Below are 19423 nucleotides of genomic sequence, written 5' to 3'. Positions count from 1 at the left end.
GGTGCCCCGGGGCGGGCCTCAGCGCCGGGCGTTTCGTCACTGGGCAGCTGCCGAGAGCCCCCTTCCCTCCGGGCGTGGCGGGGACTGGCAGGAGCCGCGGCTCCTCGGGGACATGCCTGGGTTTGTGCAGCCCGGCGGCAGCAGCGCGCCGAGCCGGAGCCCCCCGGCAGCGAGACGGAGCAGGGGCCGGGGACTCCAGCGCCTCTCCCTCGCGTCAGCCCCGGCGGGCAGGCGAGTGGCCAGCGGGGCGCCGTGTCGCCTCGCCGGGGGTCAGCGCCGCATCGCATCGCATCGCACGGGAGCGGCGGGACGGAACGAGGGGCGATCCCCGGGGAACGTCCCGTTGAGGGTTCCGCGGCGGAGGCGGGACAGCCCGCGGCGGGGAACGGACCCGCAGCCCGCCGGACCGGCAGGGGGCAGCACCCGGCGGCCATGCCCAGCGCGGCCCGGCTCTTCCGGCAGCGCGGCGGGCGGCGCTGAGTCAGGGAGGTGGCGGCGGGATGCGGCTGCGGGTGTTGCTGGCGCTGCTCTGCGCGCTCTGCTGCGCCCTGGCGCGGGGCTCCGAGGACATCGTCGTGGGCTGCGGCGGCTTCGTCAAGTCCGACGTGGAGATCAACTACTCCCTGATCGAGGTGGGCGCCGCCGCCCCGCCCCTCTCCTCTCCTCCCCTCGGCCGGCCGGGGTTGGAGGGCGGCTGGCGGCCCTCGCACCCCGCACCCCGTGCTCTGCCCGGCTGCGAGGGCTCGGCCTGGGGTCCGGCTGCGCGGCTGGCTTAGGCCCTTTTGCCCCGGCCGCTCCTTGAGTTGTGTGGGGTTGCGGCGTGGTTCCGGTTACGCGGGGCTCTTCTGTCAGCGCCTTCTCCCGAGCCCGGGACTGAACTCTTTGCCGGCTCTGCCTGGCAAACTTTGCAATAACCCTTTTCCCTCTTACCCCTGGGGACACGCGGGTGCTGCTGTGTGAAAGCACTCGGTTAGAGAATGCCTGGTTCCAGCTTTGCTCACATTTTAAAAATTTTCTTTTTTTGTCTTTTTGTTTTTTTTTTTTTTGTTTTGTTTTGTTTGTTTTAGATTAAGTTATATACGAAGCACGGTACTTTGAAATATCAGACAGACTGTGCTCCGAACAATGGGTATTTCATGATTCCCCTCTATGATAAGGTAAGAAACTGAAATAGTAGTGCTGAAACACCTCTGGGCTGGAGGCAGGAGCTGCCGGCACGTTAAACGTCAGAACAGCACCCACCCATGAAACATTTGAATTGGGACATAACTTAGTTTTGGGCCAAACTTTCAACCATTTCTTTTTGTAATGCACCTGTTTTATTTCTCAGTATGAAGTGTTACCATGGGAAAAGCCAGGTAGCTATAGCTGCGGTTGTGTTTGTGCTGTTTATCTATGTGCGTGCAGCACTGGGAACCTGAGTTACTGCCGACAGCCATGTGCTGTACAAATACTCACAAAAAGTACAGATTCCTACACGTACAGATAAAGCTTTCAGTTATTTACCGATAGAAATGGAAATGAATCTGTATGAGAGTGTATTTTGATATGACTGAATTGAAAATAACTTGGATGACTAATTGCAGATATTACGAGTGTCTTAAGAAAATAATGATACAGGAAGCTCTGAATATATCAGAAGTTTGATGTCTGTTTAGACTGGAAAAATGTTTACATTCAAATTAAATACAAGCTGCCCTCAAATGGTGCCAGTGTTTTCCCCGTTTAAAGAGCTAGTTAACTTATGGATCGGAAATAAATCCTTCCCTTCCAAACCTAAGAATGTAAGATGCTTTCTACTCTCAGTGATTTCGTTCTTAGATCTTTGAGCCTTTCCGTGGATCAACTTCAGAACATATGTGGTGCCCACTGATTTAAAGAGGATCTCTGTAGATTAATACCCTTTTGGTGCAGAGCTTTTAATACATTTGAAATTTTGCTATCCCATCTTTGGGCAGAATGGTTGAGTAGGCCTCCTAGTGCAAATACTAAAGGCAGATTAAGAGCACATCTGTTGGGGCAGGTAGAGATAGATTTGAACACTTTCTAACACTGAGTTGCTTGAACATGAGCCAGATTTGGTCTGGAAGCAGTATAAACATGATGATACTTAATTTTTGCTCTTAGCTGGCTGGATGTGGGCCCAGCATCCCAGCCGGTCAGGGTAGATATTGCTGCTTTCGACAGAGTGTCTTAGGTAGGAGGAAAGGAGAATGGGACCCTTGAGTCTTGTGTTACTCTCTGCAGCGTGATGCTTAGGTTCTGACTTTTTTTTTTTTTCATCCTTCAGCTAATTTGAATTTAGATCAGTGAAGACAGTTCTTGCTTTTTTTTTTTATTTTTAGGGGGATTTCATTCTTAAAATTGAGCCTCCCCTGGGGTGGAGTTTCGGTAAGTGCTTCTGTGTCTTGTTACAATAGGACAGTGTATCTGCAATGTGGGACTTCTTAACTAGTTATCTCTAATTTGCAGTTGGCAGGGAAAATCAAGTGCTTTTCAAAAGAGATAAACCCTGCTGTATGGTTTTAATAACTAAAATGTACTTACTGTATCAGAGGAAAATAAAGCTATAAGGCAGACATTGACAAAGTAATGAACTGATTTGGAGGAGTGTGGGCTTTTGAGAGAAAAGGAGGGGGAAAGAGGATTTTCAACATCAGGATTTGTAGGTGCTTTAACTTTGCTGATGCAGGACTTCTAGAGCAACACTTGTGTGCTTGGGTTAATGCATTTCTGTGAGAGTTTTGTAAAGCTAAAGCAGAATTGCTTCATGATTGCTCTCTCACTAACTCCCATGCTGTTTCATTGTTCTTCCCCCTCCAGAGCCGACCAGTGTAGACATCCATGTGGATGGCATTAATGACATTTGCACAAAGGGAGGTGATATTAACTTTGTGTTCACAGGGTTTTCTGTGAATGGAAAGGTTAGACTCCTTTTTCTTTATTTATTCCATCTTATGCTAATTCTGCCTTCATAAAAACATTCTACTTCAGGTCTGCAAGTTATTTTTATCCATTTATACTCCGATTTCTCTTAATTTTGACAGGTTCTCAGCAAAGGTCAGACATTAGGTCCTGCTGGAGTCCAGGTTGTACTGAGAAACGGTGGCAGTGACATAAACATACAAGCAACTGTTACACAACCTGGAGGAAAGTGAGTGTGGGTGGCATATACTTAATTTACACAAAATTCATTCATGCCATGTTGACCGCGATTATAGTAGGTCTGAGATATTTTTCTAACATGTATAGTCTGAATTGTTTTTCTGTAAACAAGTGTTTGTGCCTGTTTCTGAAGAGCTGTAGCCCCTTTCTTGCCTTACAGGTTTGCTTTCTATAAAGTGCTTCCTGGCGAATATGAAATCTTTGCATCTCATCCTACCTGGATATTGAAAGAGGTTAGTGCCTACAAAAGTTCTGATTTAGCTGTTTAGTGAGGGCGGATCTGCTAGGTCTTGTCTTGATCCACTCGTGTGAGGAAGGGTTTTTGTGAGCGGACAAGGTTAATGGAGTTTTCATAAATCTAATTTATGTAGTCAAGAAACTGCCTCGTGCAGGCCCAGTTTGGAGATAGTGGAGCCAGCCTGGGAATGACTGGCAAATGAGCCCTTGCTTTTGGTCTTCTAATCCTATACATTTTGCAGGAGCTTGACTATTATAGGAGGTGCTGTAATCCTTCCCTCTCAGATTGCTTTGTGAGGAGCTCTAAGATCTTGATCAATTCCTAAATCAGTAAAACAGGAAAAATACTCTTTTGCAAAGTATCTTTGCTTTTAGTGTCTTTATGTTTTGAATAGGCTGTGGACCCTCTTTGAGTACTGCTGCTCTGGCCTCTGTTTCTGTTGTTGAACGTACAGCTTCTGGTTGTTATTTAGGTGCTGTAAATGAGATCTAATGCCTACTTTTGATGAAAATGTATGTGTTTCTGTATTTCAGTCAAACACGGTGGTACGGGTGACGAGTTCTAATGCTTATGCGGCTAGCCCTCTGATTGTTGCCGGCTACAATGTTTCTGGGTCAGTAAGGAGTGATGGGGAACCGATGAAAGGGGTCATGTTTCTCCTTTTCTCTTCTTCGGTCGCTAAAGAGGTAATTGTGGATCAGTACCTTTTCGATGTGGGTATCGATGTAAGTCAGATGCAGCTAAATAGAGTCTAGATTCATGTTGCACTGTTACTCCTGTCTGTCCTTCATTGAGCTTGGCTTAGAGAAAACATAAACTGTACAACCCCTCAAGCTGTATTTTTTATTTTTTGAGTGTTTTTTTTTTTTTTTTTCAGTAAGGCCCTTGTAGTACAACATTTATGTACATTCTGAGTTTTCAGATGACCTCCATGGAGTTACTCAGATGTGTAACATAATAGGTATCTGTTTAAATGTTGGCAAAATGGAGGCTTAAGGTCTACATATTTCTTGGACACAAGAAATTAGGAAATTCTTTTAATTTCAGCTTTTTTGAGCCTTTATTATTGTTTTCAAACAACCAGGTTCCTCAACAATCAGGCTGTTCAGGGGCATAGAAAACTAAGAGCTGAACTGAAGCAGGCAACAAATGCAAAATGTAATATGGTTGACAGCATGTTATTGATCTGTATATTCCTTGTGGGTCAGCAGGGTTAAGGGCTACAGTTTTAAGACAACTTTTTTCCAGTTGCAACTTTTTGTATGTTAAATGTTGGTTAGTAAGTGTGTTCCTCATGAGGATGACACTTCTTCATGGTGAAAGACCAGCTTCTGGCACAAGACACAAGATGTTGCCAGACAAATCCTAAAATTCACTGTATAATAGCTGTAATTTATCTTTGGCATGAGGTTGTAATTCCCCTCTTAATGTGGAGACAAAGTTCAACACTTCTATTGCTACCTTAAAAGTGTGTTATGAAATGTGCGTGAAACATTTGGTCACGTACTGTAATTTGTTATGTAGAGTAGAGCTCTGTTCTGCAATGTTAACCTTGTCCACAGGGCTGAAGCCAGTTATTGTTAAGACATGCAGTGCAGTTCTAGGATACCAGTGGATATTGAATTTCCCAGTTTTTGTCCTTTTTACCATGAAGTTGATTATTGGTTGTTTTTTCCTCTTTTACCAATACAGGAATTGTAAGCCATGCTATCAAACTTTACCTCTAAAATGGTTTTGTACTTCCCATCCCTCATTTACAGACAGTACAGTATTTTGCACCCTCCTGTATGCCCCCTGAAATTATTTTGTCTGTTCTTCCATGAGAAAAAAAAAAATTGTATTGTATTTATTTGCTGGAGCACCTTTCCTATGAGGATAGGCTGAGAGAGTTGGGGCTGTTCAGCCTGGAGAAGAGGAGGCTCCGGGGAGACCTGATAGCGGTCTTCCAGTACCTCAAGGGGGCCTACAGGAAAGATGGGGAGAGGCTGTTCAGTAGGGCCTGTTGTGATAGGATGAGGGGTAATGGTTTTAAAATAGAGGGAGGTAGATTTAGATTGGATATTAGGAAAAAATTTTTTACAATGTGAGTTGTAGAACACTGTCCCAGGTTGCCCAGGGAGGTGGTGGATGCCCCATCCCTGGAAACGTTCAAGGCCAGGCTGGATGAGGCTCTGAGCAACCTGATCTGGTTGGGGATGTCCCTGCTCCTTGCAGGGGGGTTGGACTGGATGACCTTCCAACTCTCGCTATTCTATGATTCTATTGCCACAGGATGTTCTGGGCTGCAATGTTTCTCCTGTGGATGCATTCCAGTCCAAAGATGAGTCTCTGTCCTATTTGTGCAATGTTGTATCAAAAGAAGATGGATCTTTCAGCTTTCTTTCTCTGCCAAGTGGGAAATACACTGTGGTAAGTAGCTAGAAAGTTCACTGCTTGTCTCTCCATTGGGTTGTTAGCTTTCATTTTCTAAATTGGATCTTGCATCACTTTTTAGCTGTTAAAACAGAAATAGTTGAAATATTTTGAATTGGATGATTGGTATAGGATCCTCCAACCTAAGTATATGGTAGTGAAGTAAGTTGCTGTGATAAAGCTCTGTGGTGTGGTTTCTGAGGAAGAACTTCTGTGCAAATCGGGCTCTGAATTAGCTGAATACGTTGGGCAGTTACAGAACAACGCCTAGAGCCTACTGGGAGACTGCATTCTTAGTCTGCATGCACTAGAAGTGGGTTTCAAACATCTCTCGTTCCTTTAACCCTTCTAGCAATCATATAGTCTCTTATCTGTAATCTCTTGCACATCCAAGGACCTTTGCTGTATTCTTAGTAGAGGGTTATTTTTCTGTCTCTTTGGATAATCTCATATGGTTTCCATCAAACCATCTTGAAATACTGTCTCTATTCCTCTGAGTTATTTTTTTTCTAGGAAGTTTGCAGCCCATTTGACCCTTCTTAGAGGTGTCTGATGGTGATAAGGACATGGAAAATGGTAAAGGAAAACAATTCTGTTGTTGTAGCTTTTTAGGAGTCAAAGCAATGTGTCTTCTTTCAGATACCGTTCTACAGGGGAGAGAGAATTACCTTTGATGTTGCGCCATCTAGATTGGACTTCCTTGTAGAGCATGACAGTTTACAGATTGAGGTATGGCATTCAGAGGAAATAATCTTTTTGTGCCATTCATTCCTTTAAAAGTATAACTGGTTTTAGCAGAAAGCAGATGTATTATGGAAAAACTTATTTTTAAGACGTTTGAAGACATTTGTTACACATACCCTCTTGCACAGCAGATAGAAGACAGTATCTAGCATCGTGCTGTATTTCTATACTTCAGTCCCTTTTTACTAGGAAGAACAAAAGCAGTGAAAAACTGTCTGCTATGTTCACTTTCATGTCTGTGTTGCAAACAGGCAGTAATATTTCAGATTACTTGTTTTCTTGTTCAGATTGGCAAATCTCTGGAGAAGAGCCTGTAAATTTGTATGGTTTGCAGAGTGCCTTGTGTAGTGGCATCATGGTCTGGGAGTTGAGCTTTCTGAACTGTACTGATCCAGATAAATTGAGAATCTGTTCCTGTACTTTGGGCAACAGCATGCCTCGAGATTTATATGTACTTTCATTGGATTATCCTGGTAATTTTTTTTCCTGAACCTGGAAATAAATTTCCTTTGTATGTGTGGAGGGGGGAAAACAGTTGATGTTGATTGCTGTAAGTGTTTGCTTTTACTAAGATTAATGTTAACTTTTTTCCCATTTCAGCCTGTTTTCCATGTGATGGGTTTCTCTGTCACAGGCAGAGTGTTGAATGGTCCTGAAGGAGAAGGAGTTGCCGATGCCACTGTGACTCTGAACAATCAGATTAAAGGTATGCAGTGGTCTTGGTCTTCGTTGCTACAGGAAAGCCTTTATTAAGCTCAAGTACAGGACTACTATATGAGATGGGATTAACCCTTCGGGATAATACAATACTTTTGTTGCAGTTTATTTGAGATATTAAAATGGTTTTCAAGCTGTTGATGAATTTTGCATTTTCTGGCTTAGATGAGACTTTCGAGTGTTCATTTGTTTTACTGTTGAAAATTTCTTGTTTTCTTTCAACCGTATGCCAAATTGTGCTTTGAAATACAGAAATGAAGGTTGGTCTAGTAAGAAAGCATAACACTGTTTCCTTATTGTGCAATGTAAATTAAAAATAGCCTAAAGCAGTCCATGCCCTCTGGCTCTTTTGACACATAAGGACAGACAGTCAACACATGCTCTGTTTTTTAACTCTTCTTGTATTTTCTTACAGTAAAAACAAAAGCTGATGGCTCTTTCCGCCTTGAGAACATAACAACAGGTACATACACAATTCATGCCAGGAAAGAGCATCTTTTCTTCGATACTATTACTGTGAAGATTGCACCAAACACACCTCAGCTAGCAAACATCATTGCAACAGGGTAAGTACTGGTGTCGTGATGAAAATGTGATTTGATATGTGGCTAAGGTCTTGAAAATGGGATATCCTTTCCCATGTCATGACCAGACTTGCAAATTGTTGTCAGAAGCTAAAAGTTCCTTGAGAAATTCAGGGTAAATAGGACAGCATGAATGCAGGATAATGTTTTGTCCACAGTATTTTGCTCAATACTAGTTAAGGTTTAGAGCATTCTCTTAATAACCTCTCCCTTGCAAATGAAGGTGCTAAGACGTGGGTGTATGGAGCGATTTTAGAAGGGTATGTGAACCAAGAGAGGAACAGAGATGCTTTCTGCTACTGATGCTGGAGATACCCTCCTCCTCTGTGGAGTTACATAACTGTCTGCTGCAGTGTTGTACCAAACCTCTGCATTTTATTGCTCACTCTCAAGGCCATAGCTGTCTTACATGAATTCTCTTTTTCTTGTTTGTGGTTCTTTGACTGATGGGCATAAGCATGTATCATGGTGACAGGATGATTTTGGGGAGTGTAAGGCTGTGCGGTGAGCTGAGGAAGACAAAGGGGGCATGCTTCTGTGTCCAGGAGCTTCTCCTGAGGAGGAAGTAGTGGCAGCCTTCCAGAGAAGTGAAAACCAGGATTTTTACTGAGGCAAATGGCAGCTAGCTCATACAGACTTAGCTAGCTAATTAGAAAGAGAACTCATGTGCTTTTAAATGATCAGGCACAGTTTTTTCAGTCACTACATAGGTTGTGCTGTTGAAGGTGAAAAGTAAAATTTAACAACTTATAAATTGTCATCTTTGTCTGCGTTTTCACAAACGTAGGTGTACTAGGGTTGTGTTCCAGTGCATTACCTGTTATATTTGAGGTCTTTAACACAAAACATCTCAAACCATTTAAAACCTGAGGGATGACAATCCTACGTCAATTGCCTAACTAACTGGGAAAAAAAAAGTAGAAAAAAAAAAGAAAAAAGGCTTGAAGTGATTGGGTTGGTGGCAGGGAAGAGTGAAGCAAGTTGCTTGCAAATAAAAACGTAACACAATATCATGGTGTCTTCATTGTAAAAGAAAAGATCCCATTGTCTGTGAATTTGCACTTGCTCCACTGTGCTCACTTACAGTATCTCTTTGATATGAACACTGTTTCAGGAGAATTCCATTCCTATTCATGTGTTAGTATCTGAATGTAGTGAGGTTTACTTTTTAAGGATTTTTTTAATGAGCTTTGTCAAATCAAGATATTTATTCTAATGGTTGGCTTTTATTTAATAGATTCAGCGTATGTGGTCGGATCACAATAACTCGTTTTCCTGACACAGTCAAACAGATCAGTAAATACAAGGTAACCATGATGCCTCAAGATAAGGACAAAGCATCACTGGTTACAACAGAAACTGACCCTCACGGAGCATTTTGTTTTAAGGCAAAATCGGGTACATACAACGTTCAGGTAAGAGTGAGCTTCCATTTATTTGTTGTAGGATGGTCATGAGGTTTTAGAAGATTTTAAACATTTAATTTCTAAAATTTGAGAGGTTGAATTTAGATTTTCCTGGTCCTTTTCTCCTGTTTGCACTATTTAAACAATGACAGTTATTTCCTTTTTCTTTTTTTCTTAATAAGCTGAGGTTCTAATGCTTGTTCTTTACGCTTGTTAAAAGGAGATGAGGCCATTGGGGTTGAAAGTTCTTATTTCTCGCTCTTCTTAGGTGTGATGTCCCTTAGATCACTTTTTATCGTAATATATTGTCCTGTGAGTGAGACAGATAACGTATACTTTTCTCAGGTGCTGAAATGTTTCCTGAGATTGTAGGTCACAGCAGAAGCTGTAGCATAACCACCATGAATGGGAGACAGTGCAGGCTGGAAGAGAAGGAAGTTCATGGCCTCTAACTGTCCGTATAGATAATGAAATAGCCTAATGCAGAAGCAGCAGTACATCCTGCAGTTAAATTCACTCAGACTTTTGAAACTGAGTTGTTTTTAGCTGAGCCTTTTTAGCTCAGTCTTATTGCAGTTCTTTGGATTATTTTTAATACAGAATTTTGAAAAGTGTATTTGGGAGGCTGGTTTTGCTTTGCCAGGGATTTACAGTAAATTTCCATTTTCTAATTTCTGATAAGTGGTTTGAACTCAGCAGAGTGGGTGTATTTGGACCGGTATTTAAAAGCTGGTGATGTCTTGATGTCATATACTTTACAGGTAATTATTCCAGAGACTGAGACCAGAGCAGGATTGGCTTTGAAACCCAAAATGTTCCCTGTTACTGTTACAGACAGACCAGTAATGGATGTGACCTTCTCCCAGTTTTTGGCATCCATCTCGGGGAAGATCTCTTGTTTAGGTAAGCCAATTTTGGAAATAAAGTGGAAACGGGAACAGAGAACTTTAGCACTGCGTGTGAATGCGTACTGTTTAGATCAAGATGTTTGCTGTGGTTAGCCCCATCAGCAGACACGTCAATTGACTTCCAGCACACAGGTGAAGTGACTTTTTTTTTAGGAGACCTTACAGGCTAATAAGATAACATAATAAAGTTTGGAGTAAAGTTATGTACCTATTTTTAGTACTTGCTAGGAATAAGCAAATATTCCTTTCTCAGGAAGGAATTCCCACCTGTTTGCCTTCCTCAGAACATGGGTAAGTTCTGGAAGGAATTGCTCCTGACTGACAGCAGGGATACTATACATCAATAGGTGAAGTACTAGAGGCAAAAAAGACATTAAAAAAAATAAAAAGCAGTGCATGTAAAAGCCTGTAGGATAGAGGCTGAGGCTGTTAACAGAAGCTTGCAATCTCTGTTCTCTTTCATAAGCTTTTTGTCTTTATTTTAGTCTAAGATCCTCTCTTCTGCTATTTTCCTTGATTACTCACTGATTTCAGCAGATAGTGATTGGAGTTTGACTTTTGTCATTTTTACGTCTTCCGTTTTCCTCTCTGGATCTTCTCTGCACTTGATGTTCTGTCTCTGGGATATTTTCTGGACCCTGTCATCTCTGCAGAGCAAGGTGGACCCAGGGATTTAATTTTGGCCTCTGATTGTTACTTGTTATTAGATAAAATTATATGATTAACAGTCTTGAACTTCCTGAAGAATGCAAAAAAACACTGGTAATCATGTGCTTAAGAAATAAGAGCAAGAGTTTTAATTGGAAATGTTCTCTACTGGAAGAGAGTAATCATTTTAATCTTAGTATGTATGAAGCTTGCTTGGAGTTGGGGTTTTTGGAGGCAAAGCTGGCAAGCCAAGAATGCAGTCCCATTTCTGCTGGTTCTTTCTGCACAGATTCTTGTGGTGATCTGGTGGTGACATTACAGTCTGTGAGCCGGCAGGGTGAAAAACGCAACCTGCAGCTCTCTGGAAACATGGACTCAGTGACCTTCACATTTGAAAATGTGCTACCTGGCAAATACAAAGGTAGGATTATGGGGAACTGCTTGAAATGTTACCTTCGTAGCTACATTCGTGACTTAATCTGTATACATGTGTTATTACAGATACAGTTTACAGTATGCTCAACATGGAGCTAGTTCTGAAACTTGAGAGAGCCTGGAAAAATACTATACAACAGTGCATCAGGTTTTCTTAATCTTGTGTGTTTAACCCTTTTTTCAGCTTACAGGTAACTGCTCCCCTAAGTTTTAGGATCTGCACGGTTGCTGTGAGGAAAAAAGCTTTTATGATGAACTGACTTGTCCCAGGCTTAAGAAAAGGGGCACACCCTGGTTCTTCTGCTTACAGAGTACCACTCCTAAGAGCAGTATGTGTTTTGGCCAGCCTGCCTTGGCCTACTGTGAAAATAAATTATTTTCCAGGGAAAGGTGTAGAAGGAGTATATACAGTTTGCTCTTTTTATACATGAGTCAGAACATCTTTCCGCTAGTTGAAATTGGAGTTAGGTTCTGCTGTCCTCTAGCCTTCTTTGACTGTCACAATGGTAGGGCACACTGCAGAACTTGCCAGGGTGACCAGACTTCATTGTTCCTTTTTATAATAGCTTTTCTGTTACGAGGTGTGCTGGATTCCTGGTGATGCTGCAGTGCTGTGAGCAACGTCTGTTACTGCAGTCACTGTTGTATATCTAGCTTTGAAGATTATTGTCAGGGAAGTTAGAGTGATACAAGTTTTTTTATACCAGAAAAGCTGCCCTTATTCACACAGTTTTACGTTACTGAAATGCTTTGTGTGCTGTGTATTCTAGTAAGCATTGTACATGAAGACTGGTGCTGGAAGAATAAGTCTTTGGAGTTGGAAGTCATGGAAGAAGATGTTTCGGGAGTAGAATTCAGGCAGACTGGATATATGCTGAGGTGTTCTCTTTCTCATGCAATTACACTGGTACGTAGGTAACGACCATCCTTGTGGTTTTTTAATGAACTTGTGTAGGTAAATCAGATTATTGGATTATTGGAATCAAGGCTTTCTCATGTCTGTAGGGAGTCATATAGCACAGTAAAATTGATATTTGTTAGAGCGCATTTAGATTTGTCTTTTAGATTTGGTAAAACGGTCTTGTGTTGTTAGCTGCTGTAAAAGAGAAGCATTAATGTATCTTTAGGCAAATACCGTTTTCATTTTGTTGTTTGGTAGCCTCTCATAGTAAATTGTGTTGTGGCTTCACAGGAATTTTATCAGGACGGAAACGGACCAGAGAACGTTGGTGTTTATAACCTGTCCAAAGGAATTAATAGATTCTGTCTTTCAAAGCCAGGTAACAGCTCTGAAATGTTAGTTAAAAAAAAAAAAAAACAAACAAAAAAGAACCAGTCAAGTAATACTGCTGGGAATTAAAAAAAAAATAAACCAAAACAAACCCAAAACCAAACTGTTGTGGTTTCTGAGAGACATTGTTTTATTTACATCTGTTTGTAAATGCCCACTTCTAAGTTTTTAGAATTCCTACTATTTAGTTCTTCATCTAAATATAGATTCTAGAATTAAAATAATTTTTTTTTGACTCTGTGAAGGGCTTTGAACTTTGATGTATGAAGAGCATGTTAAAATAATCTTCTTCATGTGGGTTCATATTGAAGTTTCATCTCAATACAGAATTCTTGAGGGATAACTGTTAAAAGTACCACAAAGTTGTCTATAACAGGAAAAAAGGTTTTAAAATTAGATATATTTATTTTCTCCTTTTAATGTCTTTAAACCTAATTCTCCATTATGGCCCCTTAGCAAAACAGTTAACAAATATGTTTGGTTTTGATTCAATTTTCAGCTTTGAACGTTTCATCCTTAGGGCCAGTGGTCTCGTTCACAATACAGTAATACAATGGTTCTGTAATCAGTCAAAGAGGATCAGCTATGGGACCGTAATAAGTTACTTCTGAGCTTGTTTGGTTTGTTGCGTTTGTGATTATCTGTAGTGATGCTTGTATTGATGTACATTAGAAATGCTGAGCAGCTTCCAATAATGATCTATGACTGAACAGAGATGAATTAAGAGTCTGTATGAAAGGCAGCAGATATATTGTCAAATGTTGATAATTGTTCCTATACCTCAGGTCTCATGTGATCTTGAGAATTCAGCCAACACAGTAAGCTTGAATTTTTTCAGTGGATCATTCTTTGACTTAATGTTTACAGGTGTATATGAAGTGACCCCACGTTCCTGCCACCAGTTTGAACATGAGTATTACACTTACGACACGTAAGAGCACGATCTGTTTTTGACCTTATGCCTATCAATATGCTTTCGTAAAGCTTCCTTCTGCTGCAGCTGCTTTTTTTCAGCAATTCAGAATGTGTTGCTATGACTGTCTGCAACCAATAGAGGGAAGCTTTAGTGAAGTGTATCAGGTATGTTCTGTTGCCCTTTCTAGTCTGAAAAAAACAATGGACTAATGATAGGCTTTAAAGGTGCTTTTGCTGCTTTAAATGGGTATTTTTGACAGCCTTCTGTCTGTTTAATGTTGATTTTGCTTTGTAAGAAAGCAGAGATATTTCAGTGGAAACTGCTGATCACTTGTGAGAGTTGAAATGCAAAAGGTAGGATAGTAAGTTTTCTAGGAGGCACATACCACCACTGTACATCCCTAGTGCCATGTGGTGATTTGATTCTGCTCACCTCAGTTTTTGCAAGCTGAATAAATATTCACCCTAGTCACAAGTAAGCAGTGCTGATCTTCCTCAGTCAGCCATGTTTTAATAGCTATTTACAGGTTGTGGTGTGGCAGTGTGGTTAATGGCTCTGCTTACAAAAAGAGGATTTCTGTTCCTGGACTAGTTCCTAATTCATTAACATGGCAGAAAATGAATTCAGCATTAAAATCTGATTTTTTTTGCTGTGTTAGTGAATTAAAAGTACTTCAGAGAGAGGTGTGCTAAATGTGAGAGCCAGCATAGTGATTGAATGGATAGAAGCAGAAACCTTTTTGGCAACAAGGCACCATTAGACTTGGGGCATCTTGGTGAGCTATGTCCGATATGGCAAACTTTTGAGTGTCCTTCTGCTGTGTGTAAAGGGACTGTACATATGAAATCAATCAAATCAGCTTTAGATTGAGAAGAAGCAGGAGGCGCAAAGGAAGGAATTGATTTGGCCAATGTCATACAGTGGTTTGAAGTTCAGAGCTGGAAAGCGCTCCCTTTCCAGTATGCTGTCATCTCAGCACTGCAGCTTTGCTGTGTAATTTGTATATCATCTTTTATAAAGCACTTAAAACTTAAGAGTGGGAGCACAATTTAGCTCAGCTAAATAAGATTTGGTTATTTTTTTTAGGAAGGGGACCTTGAATTAATCTCTTTGTTACTTTGATTTACAGGTCCTCTCCTAGCATACTGACGCTCACTGCCGTTCGACACCATGTCCTTGGCACGGTTGTGACAGATAAACTGATGGATGTGACTATTACCATTAAGTAAGAACAAAGAAATCTTGGGGCTATAAAAAGGGGAAGAAAAAGATATCTCTCTCCTAAAGTTTTACTCTGGTTTTAATACTGCATTGCCTGCTTTCTAAGGGGATGGCGTCCAACTCTAGATGGCAAGAAGTTTTTATGCTAAGCTATGCTTAATAGTTCTTTGTAGATGGGTAAATAATTCCCAGCCTTCATTTTGAACATTGTCACTTCATTTCAGTATAGCCCCTTTCTACTTATGTCTCATGGTAAAAAGGAATGGTTTTCTGAGTTTTTATACACTTTAATGAACTGAAATTTCAGAATTCAGAGGGTGTTGTTTTAGCTTGAGTCTGAGCTCTTTAGCACTGGCATCTATTTTTTTTTTCTTTTTTGTTTTCTCAGAATGAGAATCTGCTACTTTAGGGCATTGTCACTGGAGTGAAGAGGGTTATAAAAGGAAAACCATGCAGAGTGATTACACACTAATGCACCAATTTATGTTTAGCTGAACAGACAGCTCACTAGGGAACACTGATTTGTGAACAGCTTTAATTGTGTGAGGTGCCAGATCTGCCTGGAAGTGTCTGATAATGATAAGTGCTTTATTAATGCTCTGCTGATGTCCACTTGTTCTAGACTATGGGTTCTCAAACTTTTTGAGTGTAGAAAAACATCTTTTGAGAGAATAAATTACCTGCAGCGTGTTGCCTTGAGTTCCCTGAGTTTAATGAACCTATGATAGCAACTACAGCAGCTGGAAAAGAAACACTGAGGTAGCAGAGCGCCATTAGGATTTTAAAAACAATGTAGTGAGGAGGTGAATATTGTACTGACCTTCTAGGCTGGTTGGATTTTTTTGAGATTACTGGCAAGTGCTTTGAAGGCAGCTGAATTGCCACATACTGTCTTTGTTCAAGCCTGCCTGAAGTTTTTCAGGCAAAGTCTGATTTGTGAAATGCCATCAGCATAAAAGGAACAGCTCCGGATTTAAAACCAAGACAGTTGTTTTTAAAAGTCTATGCTTGTGTACCGGATCCATGGCAGTGACCTGTAGGCTTTCAGTTAATAATAAAAAAAACCCTGATCCAACCCGAAATCAACCTGATTTTTGGTGATGGCTTGTTATGTTTGAAAAGTGAGACTGTAGTAATTTATTATTAATATCATGAGACTGTGTGCATGTCTGTACAGATTTTTAATAGTTTTAAGACAAAAAATGTTTTTGATACATTTTTGTATTGTCTCTGGACTGCAGAGAAAGAATTTAAAGCCTTGATGAAACTTAGTGTGGTAGAACAACAGTATCTTTTTCTCTTCAAAAAGGTGAAGACTCAAGCAGGAGACAGAACTATCCTGATAATCTAAAGTGATTGCAGGAAAAGTAATCGTGATCATTTCAGTTCATTCCTCAGAGAATATTGCAATGTTCTGCAACAGTTTTTCATACTACTGAAGAAGAGACAGAAGATGATCAGAAGACAAAGATGATCAGAGGGCTGGAGCACCTCTCCTATGAGGACAGGCTGAGAGAGTTGGGGCTGTTCAGCCTGGAGAAGAGGAGGCTCCGGGGAGACCTGATAGCGGTCTTCCAATACCTCAAGGGGGCCTAGAGGAAAGATGGGGAGAAGCTGTTCAGTAGGGCCTGTTGTGATAGAACAAGGGGTAATGGGTTTAAATTAGAGGGAGGTAGGTTTAGATTGGATATTAGAAAAAAATTTTTTACAATGACAGTTGTAGAGCACTGTCCCAGGTTGCCCAGAGAGGTGGTGGATGCCCCATCCCTGGAATCGTTCAAGGCCAGGCTGGATGAGGCTCTGAGCAACCTGATCTAGTCTGGGATGTCCCTGCTTCTTGCAGGGGGGTTGGACTAGATGACCGTTGAAGGTCCCTTCCAACTCTAACTATTCTATGATTCTATGATTCTAAGATAAGTTACAAAGGGTGGTTGAAGACTAGAGAAAATGGAGACTAGAAGAAATTGCTAGGAAAGAGAAGACGTAAGATCAGGGAAAGTGAAGTGAGATGTATTGTTCTGAGTTGATTTACAGAACTTGTTTAAACTTAGCTAGCAATCTTTCCAGTGGACAGTGGCAAGATGGCTGGATAGTTCAAATGTATAGGGCAAATAGGTTAGAACTCAGAACTTTTCCTGGGAATTGCCAGCTGTTGGAAGTATTTGTTTGTGATAGAAGTTTATTTTCTCCTTGTATACTCTTCTCCTGAGAGGTGGGTTCTGAGAGAAAATTCCTAGTACTGAAAAATAAGTGAGCTTACCAGTCTTATTGTTTAATATTTTGTATGATTCATTCTTTCTATATTAAGCTTGATCTCAGGTTTGGAAATCCAGACTTTCTCTTTTAGTTTAGTGCTCTGTTGAAGTTACACTTGCAAACTAGTCCTTTGGCTTAAGAATTTACCACTCCTGCTGGCTTGTCAATGTTTCTGAGGGAGATTATTGCCCCTGCAACAGAGTGAGTGTCTGGAACTTGATGCAAAATCAAGACTCTCTGCTTACCGAAACCTGTGCTAAGCTGAGATGCCGGACTCTGCAAAGTAGTTGAGATGTAGGCGTGTGACACTGGCACTGCAGTGGGATGCTGAGGCAGGCAGAAGGGAGGAGGAGGAGGCAACAACATCGTTACTTCTTGAATGGTTATAGCATGATGGGGCAGAATCTGTGAGAGTTGCAAGTAGGTACTTTCCTGCTAGGCCAGGTAGGTTACCTGCAGTCCTTAGGAATGAACCTTTCTAGTAAAAACTGATTGATACAGAGATTCAAAGTTTTAATTATGCTTGGAATAAATAGCAGAATTTAAAAGCAATGAATTAAAAAAAAACCCTGGGACTTGTCTGCTGTGGTATAAAGGCAGTAAATAACAGATGTAACAAGCTCTTATCCCTCCATATGAAAGGAGATGATTTTGTTTTCTCGTCTGTGTTTTCAGGTCATCCATTGACAGTGAACCTGCCTTAGTTTTAGGACCCCTGAAATCTGTACAAGAGTTACGTAGGGAGCAGCAGCTGGCAGAAATTGAGACCCGCCGACAGGAGAGAGAAAAGAAGGGTCAAGAGGAGGAAGGAACAAAGCCACCAGTTCAAGAAATGGTGGAGGAACTCCAAGGACCATTCTTGTATGAATTTTCATACTGGGCAAGGTAATACCTATCTCCAATGGACAAAGTGCATTCTTTGTGCTATTGTCTGGTGTTTCCACCAAACAGAGCAGTGATGTATTCCATGTAGGAAAGAGCTGCTGTACAGTTACCTGTGCCTGTTCTTGTTGACCGTCAGCTAAATGGAAACCAGTACCACGTGGTACAAATTTTGCTTAGGTTATCGTTGATGTTTTCTCCTTGGGGTGTTTAGGTGGGTTCTTGGGTCAATATGCAGTACTCTGTTCTACATGAGAGCTGCTAATTCCATTTTCTTCTAATTGTGTTTTATAGGTCTGGAGAGAAAATTACTGTGACACCGTCATCAAAAGAGCTGCTTTTCTCCCCACCTTATGTGGAAACAGTTGTTAGTGGAGGTAAATATAAATAAAATCTAGTTTGAAAGGAGTAGATTTTTAAGGCAGAAATGTATCCTTATAGATGAACGTATGAATAGCTCTGCAAAGGTAATATTAGGAAAGTTTCAATTGCAGCTATTTCTTTGGGCCAATTTCACTCTGGAATTTGGAAGCATGGGTGTTTGGTAGAGGGTGCAAGTACAGTTCTTGTCAGGAGAATATGCTTCCAAGTTCTGAAAGACAACCTGGCACAAGAGGAAGGAATAGATTTCTGGATATTATACCAAATTCTCAGAACTGTTCGTATTACTCTGATCTAGAAAAACAGTTGTGCAGAAGCAATGTTTGTATTTTGAGTTTGTTACCAAATTCAGATGTCTATTAAGTTTTATTTGTAGTAAATTACAGTAATAAAATATTCACCAAAGAAGTAAGCTTCAAAATTATTAGGGTTATCATCAGCCAGTTGGTGCCACTTGTTAAGTCAGTGTCCATCTTGCCCTCAGGTTCCTAAGTGAACATACTTTGTTTGAAATCACTGGAAAACGTTAGGTACCCCTTTTTATGTGCCTCTATGTAGTGCACATTCTAAATACATTGGAAGGGGGGGAATAAAGTTTTACTTGAGTCATTAAACATGATGTATGCTGAGCTGAATTTGATCTCAAAAAATTTTGTCAAAGCTCAGTATAATATCAGCTAGAAGGGAATATTGTTGGAATCTTCTTAATGTAGCTGCAGTATGTGTAACTTAATGAATCCTTAAAGCACTTAGCCAATCCAGGATGTTTGTTCTGGAGATGTGCTGATAGCTTTGGAACTTAGTTATTGATTTTGCCAATGTTCAGATGTTTTAAGATGTGTTGAGAGACCATACAATTGTGTGGGTTGATCTCTTATTCTAAGGTAAAAGAACATCAACTGATCACTTTGAAAGTAGTTAAACTCTTGCAATGAGTGTATTTTTTACTTTCTTATTTGTCTTAAATCTCCTTTGCATGACCAAGAGAGTTGTCCTGGAAAACTGATAGAGATTCATGGAAAAGCAGGCTTATTTCTGGAAGGGCAAATTCATCCTGAATTGGAAGGTGTTGAGATTGTCATTGGTGAAAAGGGAGCAACATCCCCGCTCATCACAGTTTTCACAGATGACAAAGGTGCTTACAGGTAATAACAGATTTGTTTTGATCTTTTGGATTATTTAGTTAAAGTGCAATGGTGACTTGATAACGTGTGTGTGA

At 40.9% G+C, this 19423-nt stretch overlaps 1 protein-coding gene across 4 annotated transcripts in view; it reads left to right on the top strand.

Annotated features, from left to right (window-relative positions):
* Nucleotides 1–499: 499 nt before the first annotated feature.
* The window catches only part of NOMO2 (NODAL modulator 2), a 29820-nt gene continuing 10896 nt past the window's right edge, over nt 500–19423 (top strand). For 3 of the 4 annotated variants that reach the window (XM_086759687.1, XM_086759686.1, XM_086759689.1), the window contains exons 1-21: nt 500–632; nt 1068–1157; nt 2346–2391; nt 2824–2924; nt 3048–3154; nt 3326–3398; nt 3937–4089; nt 5675–5812; nt 6455–6544; nt 7160–7265; nt 7692–7842; nt 9098–9275; nt 10028–10169; nt 11112–11243; nt 12028–12164; nt 12450–12537; nt 13416–13479; nt 14594–14689; nt 17617–17826; nt 18118–18200; nt 19190–19349. In XM_086759687.1, the coding sequence (XP_086615813.1) occupies nt 501–632; nt 1068–1157; nt 2346–2391; nt 2824–2924; nt 3048–3154; nt 3326–3398; nt 3937–4089; nt 5675–5812; nt 6455–6544; nt 7160–7265; nt 7692–7842; nt 9098–9275; nt 10028–10169; nt 11112–11243; nt 12028–12164; nt 12450–12537; nt 13416–13479; nt 14594–14689; nt 17617–17826; nt 18118–18200; nt 19190–19349 (2477 nt within the window). In that variant the 5' untranslated portion in view covers nt 500. Of the gene's footprint in view, nt 633–1067; nt 1158–2345; nt 2392–2822; nt 2925–3047; nt 3155–3325; nt 3399–3936; nt 4090–5674; nt 5813–6454; nt 6545–7159; nt 7266–7691; nt 7843–9097; nt 9276–10027; nt 10170–11111; nt 11244–12027; nt 12165–12449; nt 12538–13415; nt 13480–14593; nt 14690–17616; nt 17827–18117; nt 18201–19189; nt 19350–19423 lie in introns of those variants that run through there. The other variant, XM_086759688.1, reaches the window with a different exon arrangement.

This window comes from Chlamydotis macqueenii, chromosome 15, assembly GCF_036417535.1.
Source record: "Chlamydotis macqueenii isolate bChlMac1 chromosome 15, bChlMac1.mat, whole genome shotgun sequence".
Taxonomy (NCBI): domain Eukaryota; kingdom Metazoa; phylum Chordata; class Aves; order Otidiformes; family Otididae; genus Chlamydotis; species Chlamydotis macqueenii.
The sequence above is the reverse complement of the archived record's forward strand: the minus strand, read 5'-3'. Positions and strand labels throughout refer to the sequence as shown.